Source organism: Artibeus jamaicensis, unplaced genomic scaffold, assembly GCF_021234435.1.
Source record: "Artibeus jamaicensis isolate MK-2021 breed Jamaican fruit bat unplaced genomic scaffold, CSHL_Jam_final contig_391, whole genome shotgun sequence".
NCBI classification, from domain to species: Eukaryota; Metazoa; Chordata; class Mammalia; order Chiroptera; family Phyllostomidae; genus Artibeus; species Artibeus jamaicensis.
In genome coordinates, this window is record NW_026521814.1 from 23,260,028 (window position 1) to 23,284,675 (window position 24,648).

Consider the following 24,648-nt stretch of genomic DNA (forward strand, 5'->3'; position numbering starts at 1 on the left):
CAGGGGACTGAGATTTCTGGACTATTTCTTTCTTTCATAACATATACTTAAAGCACCCTCACAGGCTTTCCTCGTTTAAACATGAAATGACCACACTGAAACATAACCGAGGGAAGAAAAGAAAAATGCAATTTAAAAAATGGTTAATATGCCTATACAAATTTTAATGTCATACATTAAAAAGTAAATTCAATTAAATCAAAATCAAGTTTGTTCTTATGGTAACTTAAATTTTTGTTTTGAATTGATTAGATTTTTAGCTAGTAAGAAAATTAAAACTTCATTACAAAAACAAATACATGTAATTTAAACTTCGAATGGATTAAAACTCATATACTTCAGAAAATTATCCCAAGATAATCATTGATGAGAGCATATCTCGGATGACTTAAATAATACATACAAACAATTCTGGCCTTAAGGATGTACCTAAAATACCCATTAATCTGGAATGCTTCTGAATTATGAGTAGAAAAGCATGGAAGAGTTGGTTTTAAAGGTATTCATTCATTCAGTGAGATATCACTGCTCCAAGCACTCAGGTTGAAGTACCTGCTTAGAGAAAAATGGGAAGCTTTCTAGCTGCTGAAGAAATTCAAAAGAGAATGGGAATAGTCAGTAGGTTCTGCAAGGAAACTTGACGTTGTTCCTATAGGTAGCCAGAGAATATTAAGAAAACTAGGAAATGATGAAAATAAAACTAGCAAACTTGTTTCAAATTTTTGCCAAATCACTATTTCTAACAACATCATAAAGCAATTGTTTTATTTATTAAAAAGTACCCTTTTGATGTGGTACTGTTAGTTATATGTTTTAAAATTCCTTATTATCTTTAAATAATAAATGAAATATACAAACAGTCCTTTATGAATGTCGACAAATACTTTGCAGTTATGAATGGAATACCTCTGGGCTTTTAACTGGTACGTATGAGGGTCTAATAAATAAACTGAATGAATAAGTGGATGGAGATGTTTAAGAAGACACATATTTCTCTTAACAAACTGAGACCTCTCTTTTTAAAATGGATTTTTCAAAAGTACTTTAATTATCAGTAAAATTTGTGCTTACCACTGAGCCAGGCATCAGTCCCATCTGACTCCCCAGGCCAGATTTTTCATCCAACCCAGCCATCTGAGCTGAAAATGGCTGGAAAAGCAATGTGTTGACATTATTTCCACAGTAAAAGATGTATATCAAAATATTTATTAAATTGAGACATGTATGTAAATTCTCTGGGATTCTTACAGAATGGCCCTTCTAAGAATCATTTTAAACTTTTGCTTTAAAGCAAGAAAAAGACTCAAGTTGTTGTTCATTGTGTGTGTTTTGAACTGAACAACCTTCCACGGAGTATCTGATAACCATGCTGTTTCAGAACAACTATTGGAATGGGCCAAATGACTGATACTTGATAAAAGCGTGACTCATTCTGTTAAGTATTTAGCCACTCTCATCAATTTCAGTTGTAAATCTCTTTATCTGATTTCTTCCCAAGGTTAGAGCATGCCAAACATCTGGACGGAGCTGAGAGACTGCTTTTGAAACATCTGTCTTAAAGAGTCCAGATTCCATTTCAGACTATATTACTTACCATAGCTGGTATTCTTTTTTCTTGTTCATAGCCAGTGAGCATTTAACTGTATGTATGTAAGTTAATAAAAATTTTATAACCCTTTTAATGGAATCCCTGAATGTTCTAAGAATTGGCAGTTTTAATTAACAGTTCTACCTATTGTCTTTCATATCTAAAAACTCTGGTAACCCAACTGACCAAAACTGTCCACATATGTTCCCGGAGTTCTAATCTCCAGATTTTAGCAGGAAAAGAATGTGCATATTGTTTGAAAAAAACTGGCAGTTCTTCCTACCATCAGCTGAAAAATGAATGTGTGAATTGTAAAACAAAAATCATATTTTAGGGCTCTGGATGTTTCTTTGTTACGCTATGCAATGTACTTATAAATCCCTATGTCTGCCACTAAGAATTCAAGAGGCAGGTATAGAAAGTCAGTTTTATTTTACTTCTGGTAGAAAACTAAAATTTGGGGAAGAATCAGATAAATTTTTAGTGCCAACTCGATGGCCCTTTCCAAACATAATCACAGATGCACCACCCACCCCCACCCCCGTGGTGTTGAGGGCATAACACAGAGTTCAACACTATTCCAGTGAAATGAAAAAAATGTCATAGATTTTTCATTTCCCAGTCCTTTAAAGTCAACAGAAAGAAGAAAGTTCACAAAGTCTGGAACTGACCTTGAGAACTATCTTTGAAGCAGTACTTTAAAAAAATGTTACTTTGAATTTTCCAACAATTCCCTGTGGATTTCTTAGTTTATCATTGTTCGTGGCAGCATTAGCTTCACGAAGCTGCTCTTATAGTTAAGGGTCAACAACTGAACCAACACAATTTAAAATAATAGCAATAAATCAAAACCTTAGCATATTATCTAAATACGGCATTGAACAATGCACAGCCCTTACCCTACTCATGCCGTCAGGTCCTGGGTGAGAAGGGTGTCCGGGTGGCCCTGGAGGACCTGGCTGACCAGGAACTCCTGGTTCCCCATCAATTCCCTGAGGACCACGAGGACCCTGCAAAAACAAGCCAGTGGGAATGATAACCTATTGCCAAATGGGCACTTAATAGAAAGCTAACTGCACAGACTTCTTGGTGGAGATGGTGTGTTCATTATTTTACTATGAATGGCTGTACTGTTTGATTCCAACTATGACATTCTGGAGAAGGCAAAACCATGGAAAGAGTAAAAAGATCAGAGATTGCCAGGGGTTGGGATAGGGGTAGGGGATGAATCAGTAGAGCACAGAAGATTTTATGGCAGTGAAAAAACTCTGTACGGTATAAGGGTGGATACATGTCATTATAGCCTTGTGTTCAAACTCATAAAGTATACAATACTAAGAGGGAACCCAAACATAAACTATGGACTCTGGCAGGGGATGCTGATAATGGAGAAGGCTACAAACGTTTGGGGGCAGAGTGTGTATCGAATTCTGTACCTTCCTCTCAATTCTGATATGAACCTAACTTTTCTAAAAAATAAAGCCTTAAAAATAATAAAAAGAATAACAATCCAGCCATCTACAGTAATTTAGCACTCAATCACACATGTATATCTTAAAATTTTCCTCCTGATATGAAAAATCCCTACTCCCCAAAAGTAGTCATTTAATTACCTAGAAAATTTCTTTAATTGGTTGAGCGGTCAACAACAATTTCTAAATTCTCTTGCCTGTCATAGATGACAGTTAATTACGTGTATGCCTGCTTAAACTCCCCCCAACCCCAACTAGGCAAAAATGTGAAGGAGCCTTGATTATGGTTTGGGGGGGTTGTATTTTTAATATTTTAATGTTTCTCATAGCTCCTGGCACATGGTAGACAATATATTTATTATATGTTCACATTTCAATCCACTTTAGTCTAGTACTTGAAGTCGAGCACCTTTTATTTTCCTTACCACCCCGAAGGCAGACAGACCAATAGAAACAGGGAAAGGCACACTGACCCAGCCAGGTCTACACCTCAGAAAAGTGAGCAATAATTTCCAGCCGCCAAGCTCCACCCTCCTAACCCACATACCAAACACAGCTTGGGGAACAGTCGTGTCCTCGGTTCTGGAAATGCTCCGTGCCCTAACCTCACCATTTCCACAAGTCTCATTAAGTATTTTCTGGCTTTATAACCCTACAGAGACTTAGCTAACTTTAAAAAGAAAGGAAGGACTACAGAACTCAAAAGTCAATATTATTTTTATGATTAGAAGCATGGATTGAGAAAAATATGGTAAATGAATTGGAGTTCAATAGTAAAAGCAGCTTCTCATACCTAAACATGAGAATACCAAGTGGCCTAAAATTAGTGACTAAAAGACAAACTCATATAGCAGAAGGAGCAAACAGAGGATAAGCTGAGGTGTGAGAGGGGTCAGTTTGCACGTGATGGCTCTGGCGAAGGTGGCATAATAGCTATTCAATTTCATGTATTTTAACATATTCAAACATTCACATAGACATGCTTACTTCCTGGAAGATTGGAGTACATAAGCAAATGTATCTTTTCAAACAGAAGTAGATAATTTAGTCTTAAAAGTGACATTGTGTAAAATATTTCTCAGAAAAATATTCTCATCCTTTAAAAATCAAAACTTTCCTGACTCCTAAGCCACTGACAATTCACTGAACTCTTTCCTTTGTATGTATATTAATGGAGGCTGATTTTAACTGCTCTCTAGGATTTCCGAAGTGTCTGAGTGTGAGCAATAGGAGCTGCAAACACATGTTGTCAATGGTTGCACAGACAAGTAGTAGTCGGACCTACTCACAGACCCTCGTGTGAAAAAGGACACAGGACTCGTGGACATGGACAACAGTGTGGTGACTGCTGGGGGAGGGGGTGTAAGGGGACTAAATGGTAATGGAAAATAATGCAATAAAGATTAAATAAAAAAGAAAGCTAATGTGCTTTGAAATGTGAAATTACTGATTGATTACCAGTATTAATGTGTACAAAAAATGAGCTGGCACATTATTTCTACTCTCAAAGAGATTTCTAAAGACAAAACCAAACTACACTAGTGTCAATGGGAGGAGAGAGAGGTTTGGATAATATTAATACTCAAAATATTGTGTCTTTTCATCAGCCCTCTGTGATTAATAGTCATGTTTCCAAGGCTGCTCTGAAGATGGCTTACTACTTATTGACTTCTTATGTATTCCGTGTCTCCATAGGATCTTCTTTAAATAGCCTACATGATATGCTATTATAGAGATTGGGAATAAAATTCACAAAAATTTTCCAAAAGAAAACATAGTAAGCAAGATTATGTGAAAATAAGAAAAAAATATTATGTGTATGTGAATATTTTACTGATAAATGTTGAAAACAAAAATAGCAATTTGGGAATTCATTAAAATATATGTATTTTCATATTTTGAAGTAAGCTGAATCCCATAAATTTATATTAAGGTTAACATTCATCCATCCCCTAGGACACTCTAGTACCTCAGGAAGCAATCTACAATAAAAAGTACTTGCAGATTGCCACTAGGTGGCAACCTTTAAACGTCCACAAGTAGGAGTGATGCTGACCCAGGATCTTGAAGAACTTTATTCTCTGCTGGTTAGTAGTTGGACAAGCACAAATTATGATACGTCAGAACTGGTACATTTCCTATTTTACAGATGGAAAGCAAACCTATAGATGTTAGGTGTCATGTGCAATTAGAACTCAGCATGCCACTGACTGCCCATATCTGACAGGTTGCTAGTTTGTCATGACTGAAGTTACCAGGACGACACACTTAAACTAAGGACATGTGGTGAGAGACATTCAGATGATCATTGGCTAAGAGTGAAGGCTTCTTGAGAGTATCTCTATATCAGTAGCTCAATCCTGTGCAATGTTGCCTTCCACATTTGACAACATCAAGAGCTAATTTTAGTTGTTACAATTGTATGAGGCAATGGAGCAGGTGCTGCCACTGGCATCTAGTGGGTGGACATTAGGAGTGCTGCCAAACATCCCACAATGTGTAAGGAAACACCTGGCCCCAAACAGCAATATAATTGAAGCTTAGAAACTGCTCTACATTGTGAGCCTTCTGTAGTGTTTGATAGTAATGGGGGACAAAGTGGCATTTATAACTGCAGTACCACCCTATAATGTGCCAGGCATAGTTTTAGTCAAGCAGCTCCTGCAAATCTTGAGACCTGTGGCAAAACATTCTACCTGTGGGTATATTGTGACATCATGCCAATATAGTAAAATCAGCTATAGTGAGACTATTTACACTTGGAAAATCAGCAAAAGCTAGAGGCAGATTTTTTTAAAAAATGAATCAGTTGTTAAACTCCATCACACCAATGCTTACTAGAATTAAGAAAGAGAAATAGATTTCCTACTTGGGTACCTGCCAGATTGTCTTGTCTAATGCCAAATAAATAACTACTCCTTACTCTTTTATGTGCATGCACACGCACATGGACTATTCACATTGATTGTTTCAGACCTAATGAAGATACAAAAAGAAGCAATCATATATTAAGTTGAGAAAGCTGAGAAGGAGAGGGGAGGAGAGGAGAAAAAAGAAGCGGACGGGAGAGGAGGGAAATAAGTTAAGAGCAGTGAGGAGTAGATTCACTGAATCCTAACAAGGAGTTCTGGAAGTCCAACCACTTTTTTATAACAATTTTCACCCAGACTTAGCACTCACTGTTCTCAGCACAAACACATGGATGCACAATGTTTTCTGCATGACTACCTCCCCTCCTACCCTCCCTCTACCTGTCTTTGTTATTCTAGACCTGAGACAGACATCTGAGGGCTACCAACAGTGTGTAAGCTGCCAGCGTTGGTGAGACAGCTCAGTAGAGCAGCAACTAAGGATGGGACACAAAATAACTGGACCACAGTTCTGCTGCCACCTGCATGGCTACGGCCCACTTCTTTCGGGCACTGTTATTTACCTGCATGCCTACCAATACCACTGATAACTCCAACTCCAGTTTGGAAGAGTGTCAGCATAATGCTATACTCAGTGAAATGTGGGGAAGCATAAAACAGCATCAAAGATGAGACCAGAGACCAGAGTGGCAAGAGTTCCCAGTGATATGACCCAAAATACGTTTTCCCTCATTTATATATTCAGGGTTGTCTGTTGCTTCTTATTCATCAATTTCTCACATTTAGGTATGGGTAAATACATATTTGAAAAGCTGAAATTCCACAGAGGTAAATTTTAGTAGATATTATTTAACAGAAAATGAAATACCACAAATTTTTCTGATTTGAAACATGAAATAATTATAGTAATATAAAAATTAATCCAGTCATTCAATATATGAAAGTAACTAGTTTTTGTGGGTGAGATAAAGAATTACTACCCTAGGATAGCAACTGGTGATAAGAGGAAAGAAACATTTGAGGTTCTCATGTTTTATCTCAAGGTTATAGAATTGATTATTTAAATTTAAAGGTGCTCCCTTTGTCCGCTAATGGATTTCCTGATTTCTAAAATTATTCCTTTGACATCTCTGCAGCAGCGACTCCATGAAAAAAATGCAGCATACTACTTGCAAAATAAATTCATTACACAACAGCTTAAGAGAAAATTTTGTCCTCTAATAATTTATCCTTTATTTAATTTGGTTATTCCTGTAGCAACCACAGATCGCAGTACTTGGGTGTTTTACCTCAACAGGACATTCCTGGCATTGTTTACTCATGAGTTGCACCTTCTGAAAACAACATGAGGTATTCATTATGTTTCCGTAGATTCTACGTCATTTGAAGTTGAACTCATAAAAGACAAATAAATGTCACTTGTGCTATTTTAACATGTGAGATAGCTATTAGCACATGATAATCTCTTCACGACCTGAACTCTACGTCACATTTAATGGAGGGGAGAGAAGAACAGAGCTGCCAGTGCCTCGCTTCATCCAGAGAACGTGGTGTAGAGAGGGCCTCACTCGGTACACAGTGCAGTCTGCACAAAGGGAACCCACAGCCAACTTACAGGTTTTCCTTTTGGCCCTCTCTCTCCTCTTGGTCCTTGTGATCCTGGAGGCCCCTAAAGCAGAACATAATGGTTATGCCTGCAAAGCATGTACACTTCAGATGTTTTTGTTTTAAAGCTTTTTTTGGTATAAGAAAATTGGAAAACAAATATCACCATTCTTCTTGAATTCAGTTCAATTGAACGCCATAGAAAATAAAGCCGTGTGCATACCAAATGTGCATAGGAAGGCTGTTTGTTTTAGCAGTGAAGCTTACAGGTCTGTAAAGAATTAAGTGTTACATTATAGCACTCTGGAGCCCTATGAGCTGAGTATAATAGTTTGAACAGTAATGGCAAATTTGTAGAGATCATTTTTGCTGTCTTGTCCCAGACAAGTTCTTGCCACTAAATTATGGACACAAAAACTTGTATTTTAGATTTTGAGAGCTACATAGTTATGCAAACTCCAAATTTCAATTATCTGAGGGAATGTATGAGATCGTACTGGTACACAATACCGCAAACTATTCATCAGAGTCCAAGTTGCCAATAAAAACAAGAGAAAGAAAAGCCTCTTATTCTACTGCTGCTTTATGTACTGTACATTCAATAATCTCATTTTCTACATGACTTAGAATGTTGCATCATCTCCATGATATATTTGAAACCCACTTAGAATTTTCCAAATAGTAATTGCAGTTATTTATTCCTTAAAATAGCAGGTGATTATTATATTTCAAAAGTGGCATCATTGTGCTGATATCTTAAATTAGCTTTTTTTACAACTGCAGTTGCCTAGAGAATTTTATTTCTCTTCAGTCTAAATTGAGTTATGAAAATTAGATTGTACCTTTACTCAATTCAACATACAATATTGTTTAAAAGATAAAGTTTCAAAATGACTGAAGCAGACCTGTTAAAGCATATTGTATTTTACTTATGTTGATTTAATGTATTTTAAATTCGACAGGCATCATGTGTGTGTGTTTGTGTGTGTTATCCGTTTACCTACCAATGCCACTAATTCAAACCTGAAATCAGTAGTCTTTTATGCTAAGCCAGAAATACACTATTCTGATGTGTAATGTCAAATTTTACTGCTATATGATTTAATTTCATTAACAGGTAAAATTAACCATTTGTTTCATCAAACAGGTAAGAGTGATCTACTCTTGATCATTGCTAAACAACAGACAGCATGCCTTACTTCCAATGATGAGGATTAACCTGAAATTACCAGGGTAAGAAAAGATTGCCCTTCACATAACCAAAGAAACACTAACACTTGGGGAATAATAGGGCCCTTCAACTTCAGAATAAAATGAACCCTTATGTGGCATTCATTGCTGCAAAAGGATGCTTAAACTTTAAGATATTTCAAGAAAAAAATGCTTCAAGAACACGCTCTATTGTCTCTTCATAGATATGATATTCACAAAGGTTCTCAGTATCTCAGTGGACTGAAGAGAGCCACGGACGGACGTTGGACGAACTACTTACAGCTGGTCCTGGGCGGCCCCGTATGCCTGTCACCTAGACGATAAACAGAGTAATTTGTAAAGGTGAATTTCTACCTACAGAGTGTTAGAAAAGTCAACAGTCGAACAAATAAGAATAACGATAAAAGCCCCAGTGCATTTGAAAAAAATAAATGTTGTCAATTGATGGCTGTTTCCTCCCTGACTTATAGGTTAAAATGCCATCTAACTCGAACTTGAATGTAGGGAGGCCCTGCTGGCAGAGTAGTTCAGGGCACGGCTGGAGCCAGCAGGTCAGGTGCAGCGCCTGCCCTCTCGTCCCTTCTCGGTTGTACGGCCTTGGACTTACTGTCTCTGTGCTTAGGTCTCTCGTCAGTTAAATGGTCATAACGATTATGAAATTACCTTCTTCAAGAAGTGTCATGTTGTGCAAACAAATAAAATGTTCAAAAAGTACTTACATACTTAAAACAGCATCTGAGACATAGTAAGTACACATAAGTGTTTTAAAATGAAAGAAAAAATATGAATGATTTTCTTTTTAGGTAATCTGTTAAAAGCAGGCCAACTTAAAGGCAAAGCCAAAATGCAAACCCTGCCAAATAAATCAACATGCACATACTTTTGCTTTGCCAGAGGGATGATAACTCCTTTAAAATCTATGAGAGTGTTTGTTGAAGAACTTTAATCCTACTCAATGATATACTTTTTGATCATTTACAAATCTAAATAACTCTTAAGAACTCATGTAATATGGAATCTCAATCAGGATAATGGTTGACACATTTCCAGAAATGTGGAATATTATCATCATGCCTTTCTCTCTGGATTCCATGTCTATTTATACTGTTAAAAATATATATCTTAACTATTACTCTGTATTCACATGCAATATGTTTTTTAAGATTTTATTTATTTATCTATAGAGGGGAAGGAGAGAGGGGGAGAAATATCAGTCTATGGTTGCCTCTCATGGGTCCCCTGCTGGGAACTGGCCTGCAACCCAGGCATGTGCTCCTAACCGGGAATCGAAATACGACCCTTTGGTTCCCAGGCCTGTGCTCAGTCCACCGACCTACACCAGCCAGGGCACACATGCAATATGTTTAATTTTGTAAAACCCCAATCTTCACCTTTGGTCATAGGATGGTAAAAGTCAAGAATATTAAATAAATACTAAAATTTGTGTTAAAATTAATATGCTTTGGTTAATATTCAAAATTACATTAAAGAAACAAAATATGTATTAACATTAACTTTTGTTAAATAAAGAATAAATCTATCATGGTTTTCTTGTTTTAGACTAAAAACTTTCTTATACAATAACTAATTTTACTTATTTGAGAGTATATATATATATATATAAGCAATATTATGCAACTTTACTATAGCTAACTTCATTAAAAGTACATGAAAACAACACAGACATATGTATACTTACAACAGGCACCAATCCTGGTTCTCCTTTTTCTCCCTATGAAGTTAAACACAATTTAATTAGCAAAATACAATGATGTAATGATTTGTTGGGCATAAACATCATGCTAGAATATTCTATGTAAACAGTGGGGATTTCTTTGTAAGAAACAAAAAAATTCAGAAGTGAAAATCAATCAATTTTGGATAATTAAATATTATTCATGAAATATTTATCTGAAAGATAGAAAAAGAAAATAAATCCAATTCAGTTTTTATAGCAACCAAAACCAAAGAGTTGACTAGACCAAGAAATGCTTGTGATGAAAAGATGTAAAGTCAAAGTACCACAGAAAAAGCTACCTAAATACTAAAAATATAAAGGAATTCTAGAAATGTGGACACCTGTGAACTTTCACACTCTTAGTACAGGCCACCTGCTGTTTAGTTACTTAGCAGATGCCAGTCCTGAAACACTGATCACCCTTTTCTAAAACTCATGGAGGAATCTGAGAATTAACACGAGGTAAGTGTGCTCCCATTAGGGGGAAAAAAAGAGAAAATAAGAAAAGGTGATAATATTAGGTAATTTTAATATCGGAGGAAAATCTAGAAAAAATATTTGGAAACATATTAATTGAATAGAAAAATAAAAATAACACAAGAAACTCTCATAAATTAAAGTAAATAAAATCAAGCAGGTTTATTTGCTTTAATAATAGATGTAGCAAACACAAAAGGTATTGATGAAGAATTTCTTTTGATTCCTTAAATTTTAGAACAACAAAAACTGTATTTTCATAGCATGATGTCAAGTACATAGGTTAAATAATATTGAACAAGTTGTACCTTTATGTATCTTTATTTTATCATATATTTACTTTATTTGTTATTTCAGGATTTGTCTTCCAATATACAGTGGTCTCCCCAAGGTCATAATCATGTCTAATTTACATCCTCCATTTGGCATGCTTAAATTCTGAACACATTCTTCATGAATATATTAATATTCATTAGTATCTTATGAATCAATGCTTTTTACTATGCAATTGAAGAAAATAAATACATTAAGGATTATATCCAAAAATGTAGAAAAAGCAAGGGTAATGAGCTCTATTTTATTTAATTTTTTCTTTCACTTATATTATTCTTTTATCTAATTATAAAAATAATATTTCATAGCAGAAAAATTTTTTAATACAGGAAACATGATTATACTAAATAACATACTCAACACTCAGAAGAGCAACACTGTTAATATTCTGGTATTCTGGGTTTTCCTTCATGTACCTGAACTTGGTTTACCTAATCAAAGCCTTAGGATTTTACTCTTAGATTTTGTTTTCATTTGTATAATTAAAAATAACATTACAATAAGTATCCTTGTTTATAAATGTTTGTGTAGCATCTCTAATTAATACCTTATGATATATCTCTAGAAGTTAAAGTTGTGGATTAAAGATCATTCATATTTTTAAGATTTTTTAAATTTAAATCACCGAATTTTACTGCCAAAGGCACAGTCTAATTATATTCCCACAATAGTATCTCACATCTGAAAACATTTTGTGATTTGAAATTTTCAGTTATTTCACAATCTCGATAGTCTTAATGACAGACTCAGTGGCAGAACAATACACTGATCAGTCTTGTTGATTCGAATGCTAAAGTAGCTAACACACTGGAAGTCAGGAGTAGACTGAGAATTCAGAAGTAGGAAATGGCTCTACAGAAGCAGGGGAAAACTCTCTCATGAATAAGTTCAAGGTAGAACACAAGAGACTGAAAGTCAACCAACCTACGAAAGGACTAGGGGCAGAAGGGAGCAGCACGTATAGGGAGCAAAGCAGAACAGACTTATATCTGCATTTCCACAACTGCTAACTTCCAGACTGGGTCTTTCCATTGTTAACATAGTGTGAAGGTAATAAAAATGAACCTATAAGTGCTTTCTTTGAAATATTGAAAGAATTTGAATTGTTTAGAAAGGACAATGTAAAGGATATAGAAATGATATATAAATCTGTGCCCAATTTTAAGGATGACTTTATAAGAATGATGCTAGGGGGAAAAAGGGTTTCTTTCTAGAACAAGTCTAGAAAAACAAGTAGAAATGGAAAAAAATTATTCTAGCCAAAATGAAAAAACCAGAATAGCCAACTAAGAATGGTGGTGAAATCTCCATTCTAAGAGACCAGCAAGAAAAATGCACACTTTGCTCTTTGTCTGTACCATGTACCTGCCAATGTCTTTCTTAGCTACATTGTAGGGGTTTTGGGGTATCTTGTTATGAGCTCTCTCTATTTCTTGACAATATTTGATATGGGTTTAAGTATTCCATCATCAGATTATGACAATAAATTTTTCTAATGATTCTATGATACTTCTTACTTTGGAAAAAGCCACAAAAGTATCTGTTGCTTTTGTTAATATGAGCTTTGAATAAGTTAATTTATGTGAAATGATTTATCTAAAGTTTAACTAAATTTGAATTTCATACCCATTTAAGTACCTCAGATTCAGATGAGAATTACAGTTTCATTTTCCATCTTGTCAGTTACTTGTCAGTGAAGGCTATGTGGACACGCCTCATCACTGTTACAAGATGCCATTACCATGGAGACAGTCACAGTGTTTCCCCCACTTTCCCATCATCTGTATCATTTGCCTTTTACAGAGTTATAGCAAAGGAACTATGTGGTGGTTAATGTGAATAAATGAATAAATTATAAATAAAACTCAATATTGAAATAAACCAAGCATGAGTGCATTTTTATTGCATTACTCTGCTCTCGTGTTTTTGATGACATCTGATAATAAATGACAGTCATAAAGATAAGACCATAACTAAAGTGTGCTAAATTGGCAGCTGCTTGCCGTGTGTCCTTCCCCCAGCTACTTGATGCCATCTTCGGGAAAAGGCAGTGATCTAAACGGCAGAGCCTAACATGGTCCCTCAGCAAGCTGGGCAATTAATTACTAAACAAATCAAACTGATTAATTCAGGGCAGTTCTCACAATCAGTTCTTTTTTATTTTTTAAAGATTTTTTGATTTATTTATTTTTAGAGAGAGAGGAAAGGAAAGAGAAAGAGAGGGAGAGAAACATCAATGTGTGGTTCCCTCTCACATCCCCCTACTGGGGACCTGGCCCACAACCCAGGCATGTGCCCTGACTAGGAATTGAACTGGCGAATCTTTGGTTTGCAGCCTGCTCTCAATCTACTGAGCTATACCAGCCAGGGGTATTTTTTTTTTATTTCACAGATCATCTCTATATATGTCTCTATCTATTTTGTTTGAGGCCTGTACCCAAACATTTAAGTTTCCATTTTTCTAGCTTTCGGATATAAATTAAATGTAAACTTCTATTTGTGGTCCTTCTCCTTTGACATACACTCAAAGAGAAATAGCTTCACTGATATTTATTCCAATAAAAGACAAATCTATGGCATTGCCCCCGAACCAAAAAGTGCAGCAGTGGTCTGGCAATCCCCTTGGTAGCATCACTTTTATTTGCCATGCAGTTATAGCATTGCTTTATCTGAATATCCAATTATCACTTTACTGAAGTTCTCTTGTATGCAAACGTAAAGGCAATTAAAATTCACAGCTAATCTGTCTAACGATTGCCTTGAAATCTGGATGACTGCTCATTTCTGCTCTTGAATCCTGAGCCTATCCCATCTGGGTGATACTGGAGCAGATCCCATAGTTTTCAAGTTAACCAGAAAACTGAAAACACAATACGGCAAGTGAACTCTCTCCACTTAGTAGGACTGCCTATTTCCAGATGTCAAGTGTAGAAACTGCCAGTGTGCCAGGGTCATGGCAGTATTACACACTTTTCTTCTTGAGTGTAAGGTTTGTCTCTGCTATTAAATTTTAGGCACTTTGAAGATGAGGACAGGGAGAGAAGGGGAGGGTTATGTGTGTTTGGCAAAATGTTTGAAGAATTCTTTTAGTTAAATCTTTACTTCTCAACTAATGGAAGAGGGACCACAACCCCCACTGAAATAGAACTACATACCTTCCTTCCTTTCTTCTCTCCACTCCCCTCCTTCCCTGTTCCTTCTGTCCTTCAATTAAATATTTATTGTATTTCTAATATGTTTAAGGTATATATATATATTAATTACTGTGATAGACAGTCGTTCAAAGATTTCTGTAACATAGTCTCAATTCTTAAGGGATTCATACTCTTTTGGAAGAAATATCTATAAACAAAAATTAACAAAGTGAATAAAATAGAGGCATCTGTAATCAATAAGCAGAGTAGCTGAACTGAGCTCATATGTTTATATTTGTATGGTACTTTATAATTTATGAAACGTTTTCAAACACTTCAAAACACTTCTGTATAGATAGTATTACAATGAAAATACATTTACAAAAATGAAACTATGCAAAGAAAAACTTACCTTTCTTCCTCTACCTATAAAAAGAAAAAAGTAAATGTTATTTTATGCAGAAACAGTTTTTAGGATCTCCTGAATATTTATTTTAGTGGTAGGTATTTTCATGGAATCCAACTTTACCTTAAACAGAATTTCCCCTATCACTAGCAAGCAGAACTCAAAAGTTGTTTTGCATCAATACCTCCCTTTCAAAAATTTTGACATTATTTGAATAGTTTTCATATTATTATATAGAACTTAAATTTCCCTGAATTATAAAATTAACAGTTAAAATTATAATGAAATATTTTTAGTTAATATTCTGTTTTCATTTTTATATATTTTAAGTAAGCTATTCATTCATTCATATGATTAACAAACCCAAATATATTAAGGTATATAATTATGTAGTAAAAAATCTCTTTCCTTCTTGACCCCTTTCTCTTATCTCCCATATTTCACTCCCAACAGGAGGCCAACTAGTCTTGATTGTCCTGTTTTAATCTTCCTAGCCAAGAATATAATAGATATTCCATTTCGTAAAGTCATCATTTGAGTTAGTAATGTTCTAAAGTTGTCTCCAGATAGATCTTGAACATTTTGTGTAAAATTTATCATTAGCTATTTTATCCTATTGGTTGCTATTATAAAAGGAGTATTTTTCACTCCCATTATTTATACTATGATGTAATTGCATAATGTAAGCCTATTAATTTGCTTATTTTACACTGCGCTGTCTTACTAAATCTTTGTTTTTGTAGTGTTTTTTTTCACTTCATTCCCTTAGGTTTTATAAGTACACAATTTTATTTTCTGAAAATTGATAGCTTTACCTCCTCTCTTCTAACTTCTAAACCTCTAATATTTTTTCTTATCTAATTGTTCACATACATTCAATACAGTTAAATTGCTGTTGGGATAAAGAACATCCATGTTTTATCTCTAAGTTTAGAAAGAATGTTTTTATTATTAAACATTCTTTATTCTCTGATTTCCCAAAAGTCTTTCTTTTTTTTTAAGTTTAATAACTATATTAAGATTAGTTTCAATGTTAATAATTTTGAGTGAACTTTTTCAGACACTTGGTTTCCCTCTTCAATATTAAAATTAAAGTTTAATGTTACTTCAGAAATTTTTTCTTGTATCATATTATTATATATATTTGTTCTGCTCCCTTGCAATGTATCTCTTCTTTGGAGATTCTTCTTCAGAGATGCCCCTTACCTGTTTTGTACATGCACTGTTACCTTTCAAATCCTGTATTTTTTTCTTTCTGCATCTCCGTTTTCCATGTCTGCTACTATATTTTCTGCAGTGTCCATTCTCCTTGTGCTCCTTCCTATTGCACCTTCATTTCCTTATCCTCATTTCAGTTTTCCTTCTACTTCTCCCTCATCATTACTTTTTTTTTGTATTTCTAATTTATGGCCTTCTTTCTCAGAAGCAATTGCTTTAAGAAGCTTTATTTAGTTTACAGTGGAATTGTTGGTCCAAATTTTTACCTCTTCTTTGATACTCATCGATGTGTTCTTGATAACATAATATTAGTTAAACTCACAGACCTTTTTTATTGTATCTTTATATCAGTGCTGTTGCCAGCTCTTTATTATTATTATTACCCATCTGGGGATGCACTGAGCTTTCCCATGCCAGCTGTGTGCAGGAAGCTGTGTTGCTTTGCTCTGTTTTCGATATTCGCCACCATTGTCCCAATGTACTGCATTCACTTATCCCCGCAGGCTTAATCCTACCCCACTGCCTGGGGCTCATTTGAGGCTCATATCTGCTTCAGGTAGCCCTTACACATCCTGTTTTTAATTCTTTCCATTATGTACCCCTTATTACATTGCTAAAAATGGAGTTTAGGTGTTTATTCAACCAAGGTGTTGTTACCTTTGAATGATATCCAAGAGGAGAATTGATAAATTACTGTGTAATGTTTCCACAAACATACCGTTGAATACTTCATTATACTTGTGGGTATTTGCAATGGTGTTTGAGGTGAAAAATAAAGCCTTGACCCTGTCTTGATGAAGATGCACACAAGTTGCTGTTCATGACCACTTAACTAAACTACAACTTTTACCTTTCATCATGCCTGGTTCGTTAAAACATAAAAATATAAACTTGTTTCTCTCACATGTAAGTACTTCATATACAGTCTATGTTAAACACAATAGTCTATCTTAAACACAAGCACTTTTTCTCTAAAAAAAATAGTTTTAAAAACTAGTTCACATGGTTTTCTGCAGTATATACATTCATTCTCTTGTCTTTCTTAGCATGAAAAGCATTCTGCATTTATAAGCTAATGTAATATTGGATTCTGTGGCACTATATTACATCAGAAATAATTATTCCATTCCCAAGGACAAAGTTGGCACCAGGGAAGATAAATGTTTTCTCTAGATCTGCTCTTAGAACATTAATCAACTTCACATAAAAACCAACAAATATCTCAGAGGTATCCAGCATGGATTGGTAACAAATGACCATCTTAAATGGTATAAGAAGTTCTCAAATCACACAAAACCACTCAAAATTTTGTCAAAAATCCCCCTGGTTTTTAAGAAGAAAGGAAATCACTGTCTTTTTCCCACTAATGTTAGATACAGTGTGTGAGCAAAATCATTAAGCCATAAGACCATTGAATAGTGGCTTAATTCTCTGGAGTTGCTGAAATCTGAGAGCAAAATCCGCTGCAACTGTAAGGATGAGTCAACTGGATCAATTCAGAGTTGGCCCTAAGCATTCTTACCGAAGTTGTTTTTGCCACTCCCACTTGTATGTGGACAGACAGGACAGCATTCCCCAGTGGGAGTTACAGGGTCGGCACAGTCGAGCACTTCCTGGCACTGTATCTTGTCACAGAGAATGGCTCCATTGTCACAGACACAAATCTGGCAAGGGGCAGGTTTCCAAATGTCCCTGTTCAAGTACATCTGACCATTCTGAGTGCAGGCTATTTCTTCACCATATCCTTCTAGAATAAAAACAACACCAAAAAAAGAATATTAGTAATATGAAATTTCAGAATCTGGGAAAAATTAAGAAAATGAATCATCTTGTGGCTTCTAAAAAAATCTGGGTTAAGCAGTAACTTCCCAGGATGCAAAACACAGATAAACTTACTTTATTTAGTATTTACATCTAAAGCAATACATAATTCAAAATAGAATGATTCTGATAGTTATATCCTAGCATGACAGGGGAAGAATACAAGTGATCTAAAGTTGGTATGCTTAATCAGAAAAACCTTCCTAAAAGGCTTCATCATTGAAAGTATAAATAACAAAACATGGGAAGGTCAGTAAGGAGGAATAAAAACAAACTGTTACCAGCAAATAGTCCACCCAGAGCACCATGGGAGTCTCCCCCATAGACTCAAATGGCAGCAAGGGCTGGTTCTTACATTGAGCATGTGAAAAGCTAGCAAGATAACTGAATAAAGAAAAAGCACTGACTCCATTCCCAGATTGGGATTGGGACTGGGAAAGGCAGGCATATGCAACAGAGAAGTCAAAATGGTGCCAGCAGAGGTACTAGACCAAAGAAGCCTGTCAGTCTAGCCTGGGAAAAGAAGAGATAGGTTGGGAGGTGGACCCACCTAAAGCATGCAAAATTTGGGAAGCTGATTGGTCACTTTGAGAAAGCATCTGGTCAGTCCCACGTCCAAATTAATATAATCCCAGTGGAACAAAGAAATACTGTGGCTCATGTCTCTCAGCTTGTTCATGACCTGCACTCACACCATGAACTGGCTTGTTGTCCCAATTTAGCCATGTGGCCATGTGGTCTATGGCCTCCAGGAGAGAGCCTCTCACTCTCTCTTGCCCACCTGGTGATGCACTGACTGGTGCATTCATGCACTCTCACCCTGGAGCTTGTGACTATGTGGCCCCAGCAGCCACATGGCTCATGGCTGTGCAGGGACCACCTACAGGGTCCAGGAGGGAACCTAAAATGCACAGCAGCCAAGAACAAGCTAAGCTAGCTGGGTGGGGACTAGGATGTTTCTGCCTATGGGCTCCAAAGGACTGTACTTTAAATTGGAGCAGGAATGCTGGCCACTTGTTGGGAACTGCCCTGCCTGGTTTCAGAAGCTGTAATCCCCCTTGACTAAGGCTGAATAAAGGACCTTGTGACCACAAGCCACTTAGGAGACAAAGCTTATTTTCCTTGTAGGGGCCCCTTTCTCTCTGCCTGCTGGGCCCCAGGTGGATGATTGGTTAGCAATTGACGTCTGAGATTCCTCAAAAGAGGGATAACCTAAGACAGGCATGGTCATGAAGGGGCCCTCAGGGAAGGACTTGGGGGCCAATAGAAAAAGGGGGTGATGGACCCTCGCTTCTCGGCTTTGACATAGCCTGAGTCCTCATTCTGTCTGCAAGAAGTCTCCTAATCTCTTGGCTACCTTAGTTCCCCCACCTTATTTAAGACTGAAACAATGCCTTAAGCCTGAAACAATGCTGGAGGTGGGTGCGGCCCTGTGCTAGAAAGAGCAGGTTCCCTAGGGCGATTAGGCCTAAGAAACAATGTATAAAATTCCATGAAACCCCCTCTGCTAATACCCACAATTTAAATGATAAGGGTCCAAGCAGGAAGTGAATTTGTTCCCCAAAGTTTTATGGCCCTTTAAGTAACTGACCCTGACTCAGAATAAGCCTGCAGAGTTCTTTGAATGTTATGTTTTATTTAATCATTTCTGCCTGACAATGATTGGTGAGCTTTACATATACACCCTGTATTCCTGTGCAAATTGAACCCAATAAAAGCTTGTCAAGGCAAGGGTCGAGGTTCTCTCCTTTTGAGAGGGTGGCTGAGGTGCTCCGAGGCTTTTTCTCCCCTTGAGAGAGAAGCCACGCCATCCCTTTTCCTCCACAGGACTGAGCAGTCCGTGTGAATTTGTCTCATCTCATCCATAACACCCCAGGCCCCAGCAGCCAGGATCCGTGTCAGACACTTTCTCTTGTCTTGGTCTGACTGAGAAGATGAGCTTGGAGACAGGAGCCTGCCATTCTCCCAGATTGCACAGCACCTGAATAAAACCTCTTTCCTTTGGTACCAACTGCCTCACACGTTTGGCTTTTGTGGTGACAAGCAGCCAAAACAGATTTTTTGTTCTCTTTACAAAACCATGTGAAAGAGGGAGAAAAATAATGGTTCTAAATAGAGCACATGATTTTAGGGTTTGGTGAACCCTTTGTAGATTTCAACTCAGTAGAAACTTTAAGATTAGTATATCCCTCAACAGCAGAGGACACTATGTATTCTTATACTCTGAAGAAAATCTTTTTCAAAACATTTATGGGTTTATTGAAATTAGTTTTAAACATAGATTAAAAAAGAATAACAGTGTCCTATTTTATGGAATACATTTACATTAGACATCCTTAACTAAAGGTGCTTGCTAAATTTTAACAAAATGAAGCACTTATACAAGCAAGGCAGTAATTATCTTTGCATCAAAATTAATTAAGGAAAGCCATGACCAAAACAATATTTTATTATAAGCTATCATAAAATAGCTGCCAAATATTTTATATATTTAGTCAAAAAAATTAATTTGCATTTGGAAAATATGTAAGTACATAGTAATAGCAATTCTATTGTACATTTACTAGAAAACAAATGCATACATCATTAACTTTGTGATTTTTGACAAACCGTAGTATTTTAAAACATGATGTGGATCACATGCTTTCTTAATTCCCTCCGGTGCTTCCCAACTACTTAAATTCAAAACTCCTTTCTAAGGCCCCAAGGCCCTCCCCACCAGACCGTGCACAGTTTGGTCCCTTTGCCTGGGATGCCCTGCACTGCCTTCCCTCCCTGACATTCGACTCCCATAATTCACTATCACGGTTTGCTTACTGGTGACCTGCCCCCCCAATTCTTCCCTGACAACCCTATAAAAGTAGACTTCTTTTACTGACATACTTCACAGAACTCTTCGAAGAACTCATTAATGCATTGATCCATCCATTCATTTTTATTCTATGCAAGGTAATTAGATAGTTACTAAAAATGTGAATAGATAGGCAAAAATAACCGAACGCATAAAATTTATCATGATTAACATCAATTTACTTTTTTTTGTTTATTTCTTTATCTCCCTATTAGACAGTAAACTCCATGAAGGTAAGGATTAGTTCACGTGTTCATTTTGGTATTTCTGAAGCTTGGCACAATACTTGGCAGAGAGCCAACACTGAACAAATAGGTGTTTGAGGAATAGATATAAATAAACAAATGAAAGTAAATTATAGCTCATTAACTTAATTGCACTAGTATTAACTTTGGAATTTACGAAAATAAAACCAAAATTTTTTAAATGCATTTGAAAATAGTTTATAAGAGATTATCATTTGTCAATAAACAGACTGAAATGATAATACAGAAATAAATATGAAAATGATTTCAGTTTAGAATAAAGGCATTAACCCAGATATCCATCTCCCTAGCTTTAGAATGTTTTTCTTGTCACTGCTCTGTGGAACGAACATCAATAAAACAACACTGATTTTGTATACTGCATACAGTTCTGTATAGTGCTATTAAACCAAGGAAAATATAAGTCTATTTTTTATAGGTATTCTAACCAAGGAAAATATAAATCTGTTTTAATATGTTTTTTGACATGACTATTTTGAAAAATAAATAAAGAAAATAAATAGAAATTTTTACATCAAATAAGCAGTGTTATTTCTATTTTTTAAAAGATTTTATTTACTTATTTTTAGAGACGGAAAGGGAGGGAGAAAGAGAGAGAGAAACATCAATGTGTGGTTGCCTCTCATGCATCTCCAACTGGGGACCTGGCCTGCTACCCAGGCAGGTGCCTAGATTGAGAATTGAACTGGCAACCCTTTGGTTCGCAGGCTGGTGCTCAGTCCACTGAGCCACACCAGCCAGGGTAGCAGTGTTAATTTTAGATCAAAAACCACTTTGAAGCCATATAGTTCCATAACAAACAAATCAAAAAAACACAATCTATAGAGAAATGGACTTATACCTATAGTCCATTAAACAATTCCATTAAGTAAATAAACTACTAGTAACTTTGTTTATTAATCACAAGCACTGAATACCAATGGCTAAAAATTAGATACACTACAAATTCAATAAGCTTGCTTCTTCCTCCCACACTCTGGGAACAAAAGCATTCACATGTTTTTACCGAGCAATAAGTACTAAGTATGTGCTTAGTATGGCATGTGCAAAATATTGAAGGTACACGTGTTCTCTTCTCAGAAGTACATATTATTATTTCGATGTAGATTTCAATTGCATCAATGAAATAATTAGATATGTGAAAATAGAGAATATGAACAAGTAAACAATAAACAAGATGACATGCAATAATGTTGTTGATTAATTATCATTAAAATCTCTTTTGGGATGAGTTAATCCTGTTGTCCGCCGCTCCTTCAGGATTGGAATAAATAGACTTGTGCTAACTCTTGGAAGGTCAGTTTCTTCCTGCAAGTTGAAAACAGCATGACCTCTATCCAAGGGGCAAAGAAGTGGGTCACTGTATTTATTTCTTTAAATGATGATGTTAAAAATTAGTTTTATACTCTGAGTCATCACAGGTCCTTTTTCCCCTGGGAAATTATGATTAAATGTAAAATGATGTGGAAAGTTAGTTGGAATGCTTTTAAATGGCAAGGAGATGAAAAACCACATTTGCTGTTAAACCTTGCCTTCTCTCCCCCGCACAAAAACACATGCACATCACAGAGGGCTCGAAAACTCTGTGAACTCTCAGTGTTCATGTCTGAACGAAAGACACGTACAAAGAAACACTGGGTGGAAAATACAGGGTGTCCTGCCGTTCTCGGCTTTGAACATGGTAGTTGTGCACCTTATGATTAGGTTGACCCTTCTGTTTTCCACACAGATGTTTATTTAAATGAAAAGAAAAGTAAAATAGGAAGCAGAATGCAGCCAATTTGCAGTGAAGTTGTCATGACATAATTATTTTATGATTACAATATTATAAAAAAATAACAGAATAGGAATTTGCATAGGACAGGCTGAGAGAGTCTACACTGTCTTCCTGATTCCTCTACACAAATCGTAAATCTAACCCAAGGTGACATTAATCTTTCTCCAAAGTGCAGAAGTTTAAAAAAAGTATTGGTCTTAAAGTACCTGGGTAAACAAATATGTTTTTTTATGAAATCTGAAAAAGAATTCTACAACCACAATATTGTGACACTTGTCATTTTGCTATTTATGTTTCTTTCACTTTCCTAAAATTGAGGAGGGCACACAGCTGACAGCATGACCATTATTTTGCAATCTCCCACAGTGTTGTAACTTCTTAAAATTGTATCTTCCAAGCTACAGGACTCTTTTACTCTTACCAAATGGTCTAACAAATTGAACTGAGCCATTGTAAAGTCATTACCCCAAGCCTTTTGGCACTGGTATCTTACAGAGAAGAGATGTTTTATCTGACCAAATTTTATCTGATGGTAACTCATTGTCCTGTGTTTCTTATATACCCTCATAGATTTGTCTTCTCATGAGCTTATGTGCTTTTATATTTAGTTGTAAGAATTCAGTTATTAATCACTAGATGGCAGAACAAATCTATCATCATATTATGACATACAATTAGAGTCTCAGTCATCAGAACGGCTGCTTGACAATGATGGGCCATGCCCTGGGTCCACAGTGTTTTATATAATCATATTCATGCAAAAGAAGCCTTCATTGAAACGACTGTATTGAAATCTTTGATTCAGGAGAGATGTGATTCTATTTGTGTATCAAATTACTGGGTCTACCTAAAGAATCTGAAAAAATATATAAGTCCCCAAACCTATGCTGGACATTCCCTAGACATTAATGGAATTTCTTCCTTGCAAAAATAAAGTGTTCATGTGTCACAAAATGTTTAAGTCTTTTATTCATACATTTTTCTCCACTGGCCAGTAAGCTCCTTGGGAACTAGACAGCCTCATCTCAGTGACCTTCACACCCAGTGTCATATAATCGGTCTTTGATAAATATATTTGCTGCATGAATGAATATGTGAGTAAGTGAGAAAAGGAAGAAGTTACTTCACTGATGTACTTATTTTAAAACAGTATGTGAGGCTTTCTTTCCTCGTTCCTTTAACTTCCCAGAGAAAATGTGCACTTCGGACCCCTGTTTTGAATGAAAGGTAAATGGGTCACATGGTGGTTCTTGCCAAGTATGTCCCTGATGTCTAGACCTCTGTGTGGTCAGAAAGGGAAAATGATGCGTCAACCACGGCAGCTCATACTGTGGGACGACTTTCAGAATGTTATAGCAGCCCTTCGGCCCTCCTGCCCCAGCTGGCCTCAGTCCCTCCTGGAGCTGTGAAGGTCTGCACTAACAGTAAAAGTCGTGGAAGGGCTAGAAGCATGGCACTGTCCACTGGTGTCCTCACAAGGTGGGCAGAGAACCTTAATGGGACAAAGGAGACAGAAGCAGAGCAGGCCCACTTGTCCCTCTGGACCAAACCACAGACGCTGCCTTGACCAATGCACAGCATAGCCCCAGATGCTGGATTCGGTTCCAGAGGTTTTCCCAAGAAAATCCCTCCCTTCTTTCTGTTTATCACCATACAGAAGAGACAAAGAGATTAGAGTATTTAGTTCTTTCTTTAGACCCTTCTGAGTAAACACCAACAATTCCACATTCATCATTTCTCTTTCCTTTCCTTACCTGATCCCAAACTTTGAAGTTAGACACACATGAAACCAACAAGAATAGTTGCGTGGGATCAGTTATATATTGTGACACAATTTTTCCACCTCGGCCTCAAGCTCTGTGAGAGGGTGGGTGGGTAGG

General features: G+C 36.3%; 1 protein-coding gene across 1 annotated transcript in view; it reads right to left on the reverse strand.

The window, feature by feature from the left end:
* COL5A2 (collagen type V alpha 2 chain) overlaps window positions 1-24,648 on the reverse strand; it is a 143,716-nt gene that overhangs the window by 55,765 nt on the left and 63,303 nt on the right. Inside the window, exons 2-8 of the mRNA XM_037162971.2 lie at window positions 17,576-17,800; window positions 14,842-14,855; window positions 10,447-10,479; window positions 9,028-9,060; window positions 7,546-7,599; window positions 2,488-2,598; window positions 1,072-1,149 (exon numbers count right to left, since the gene is read on the reverse strand). Of these exons, the coding sequence (XP_037018866.2) occupies window positions 1,072-1,149; window positions 2,488-2,598; window positions 7,546-7,599; window positions 9,028-9,060; window positions 10,447-10,479; window positions 14,842-14,855; window positions 17,576-17,800 (548 nt within the window). The remainder of the gene's footprint in view (window positions 1-1,071; window positions 1,150-2,487; window positions 2,599-7,545; window positions 7,600-9,027; window positions 9,061-10,446; window positions 10,480-14,841; window positions 14,856-17,575; window positions 17,801-24,648) is intronic.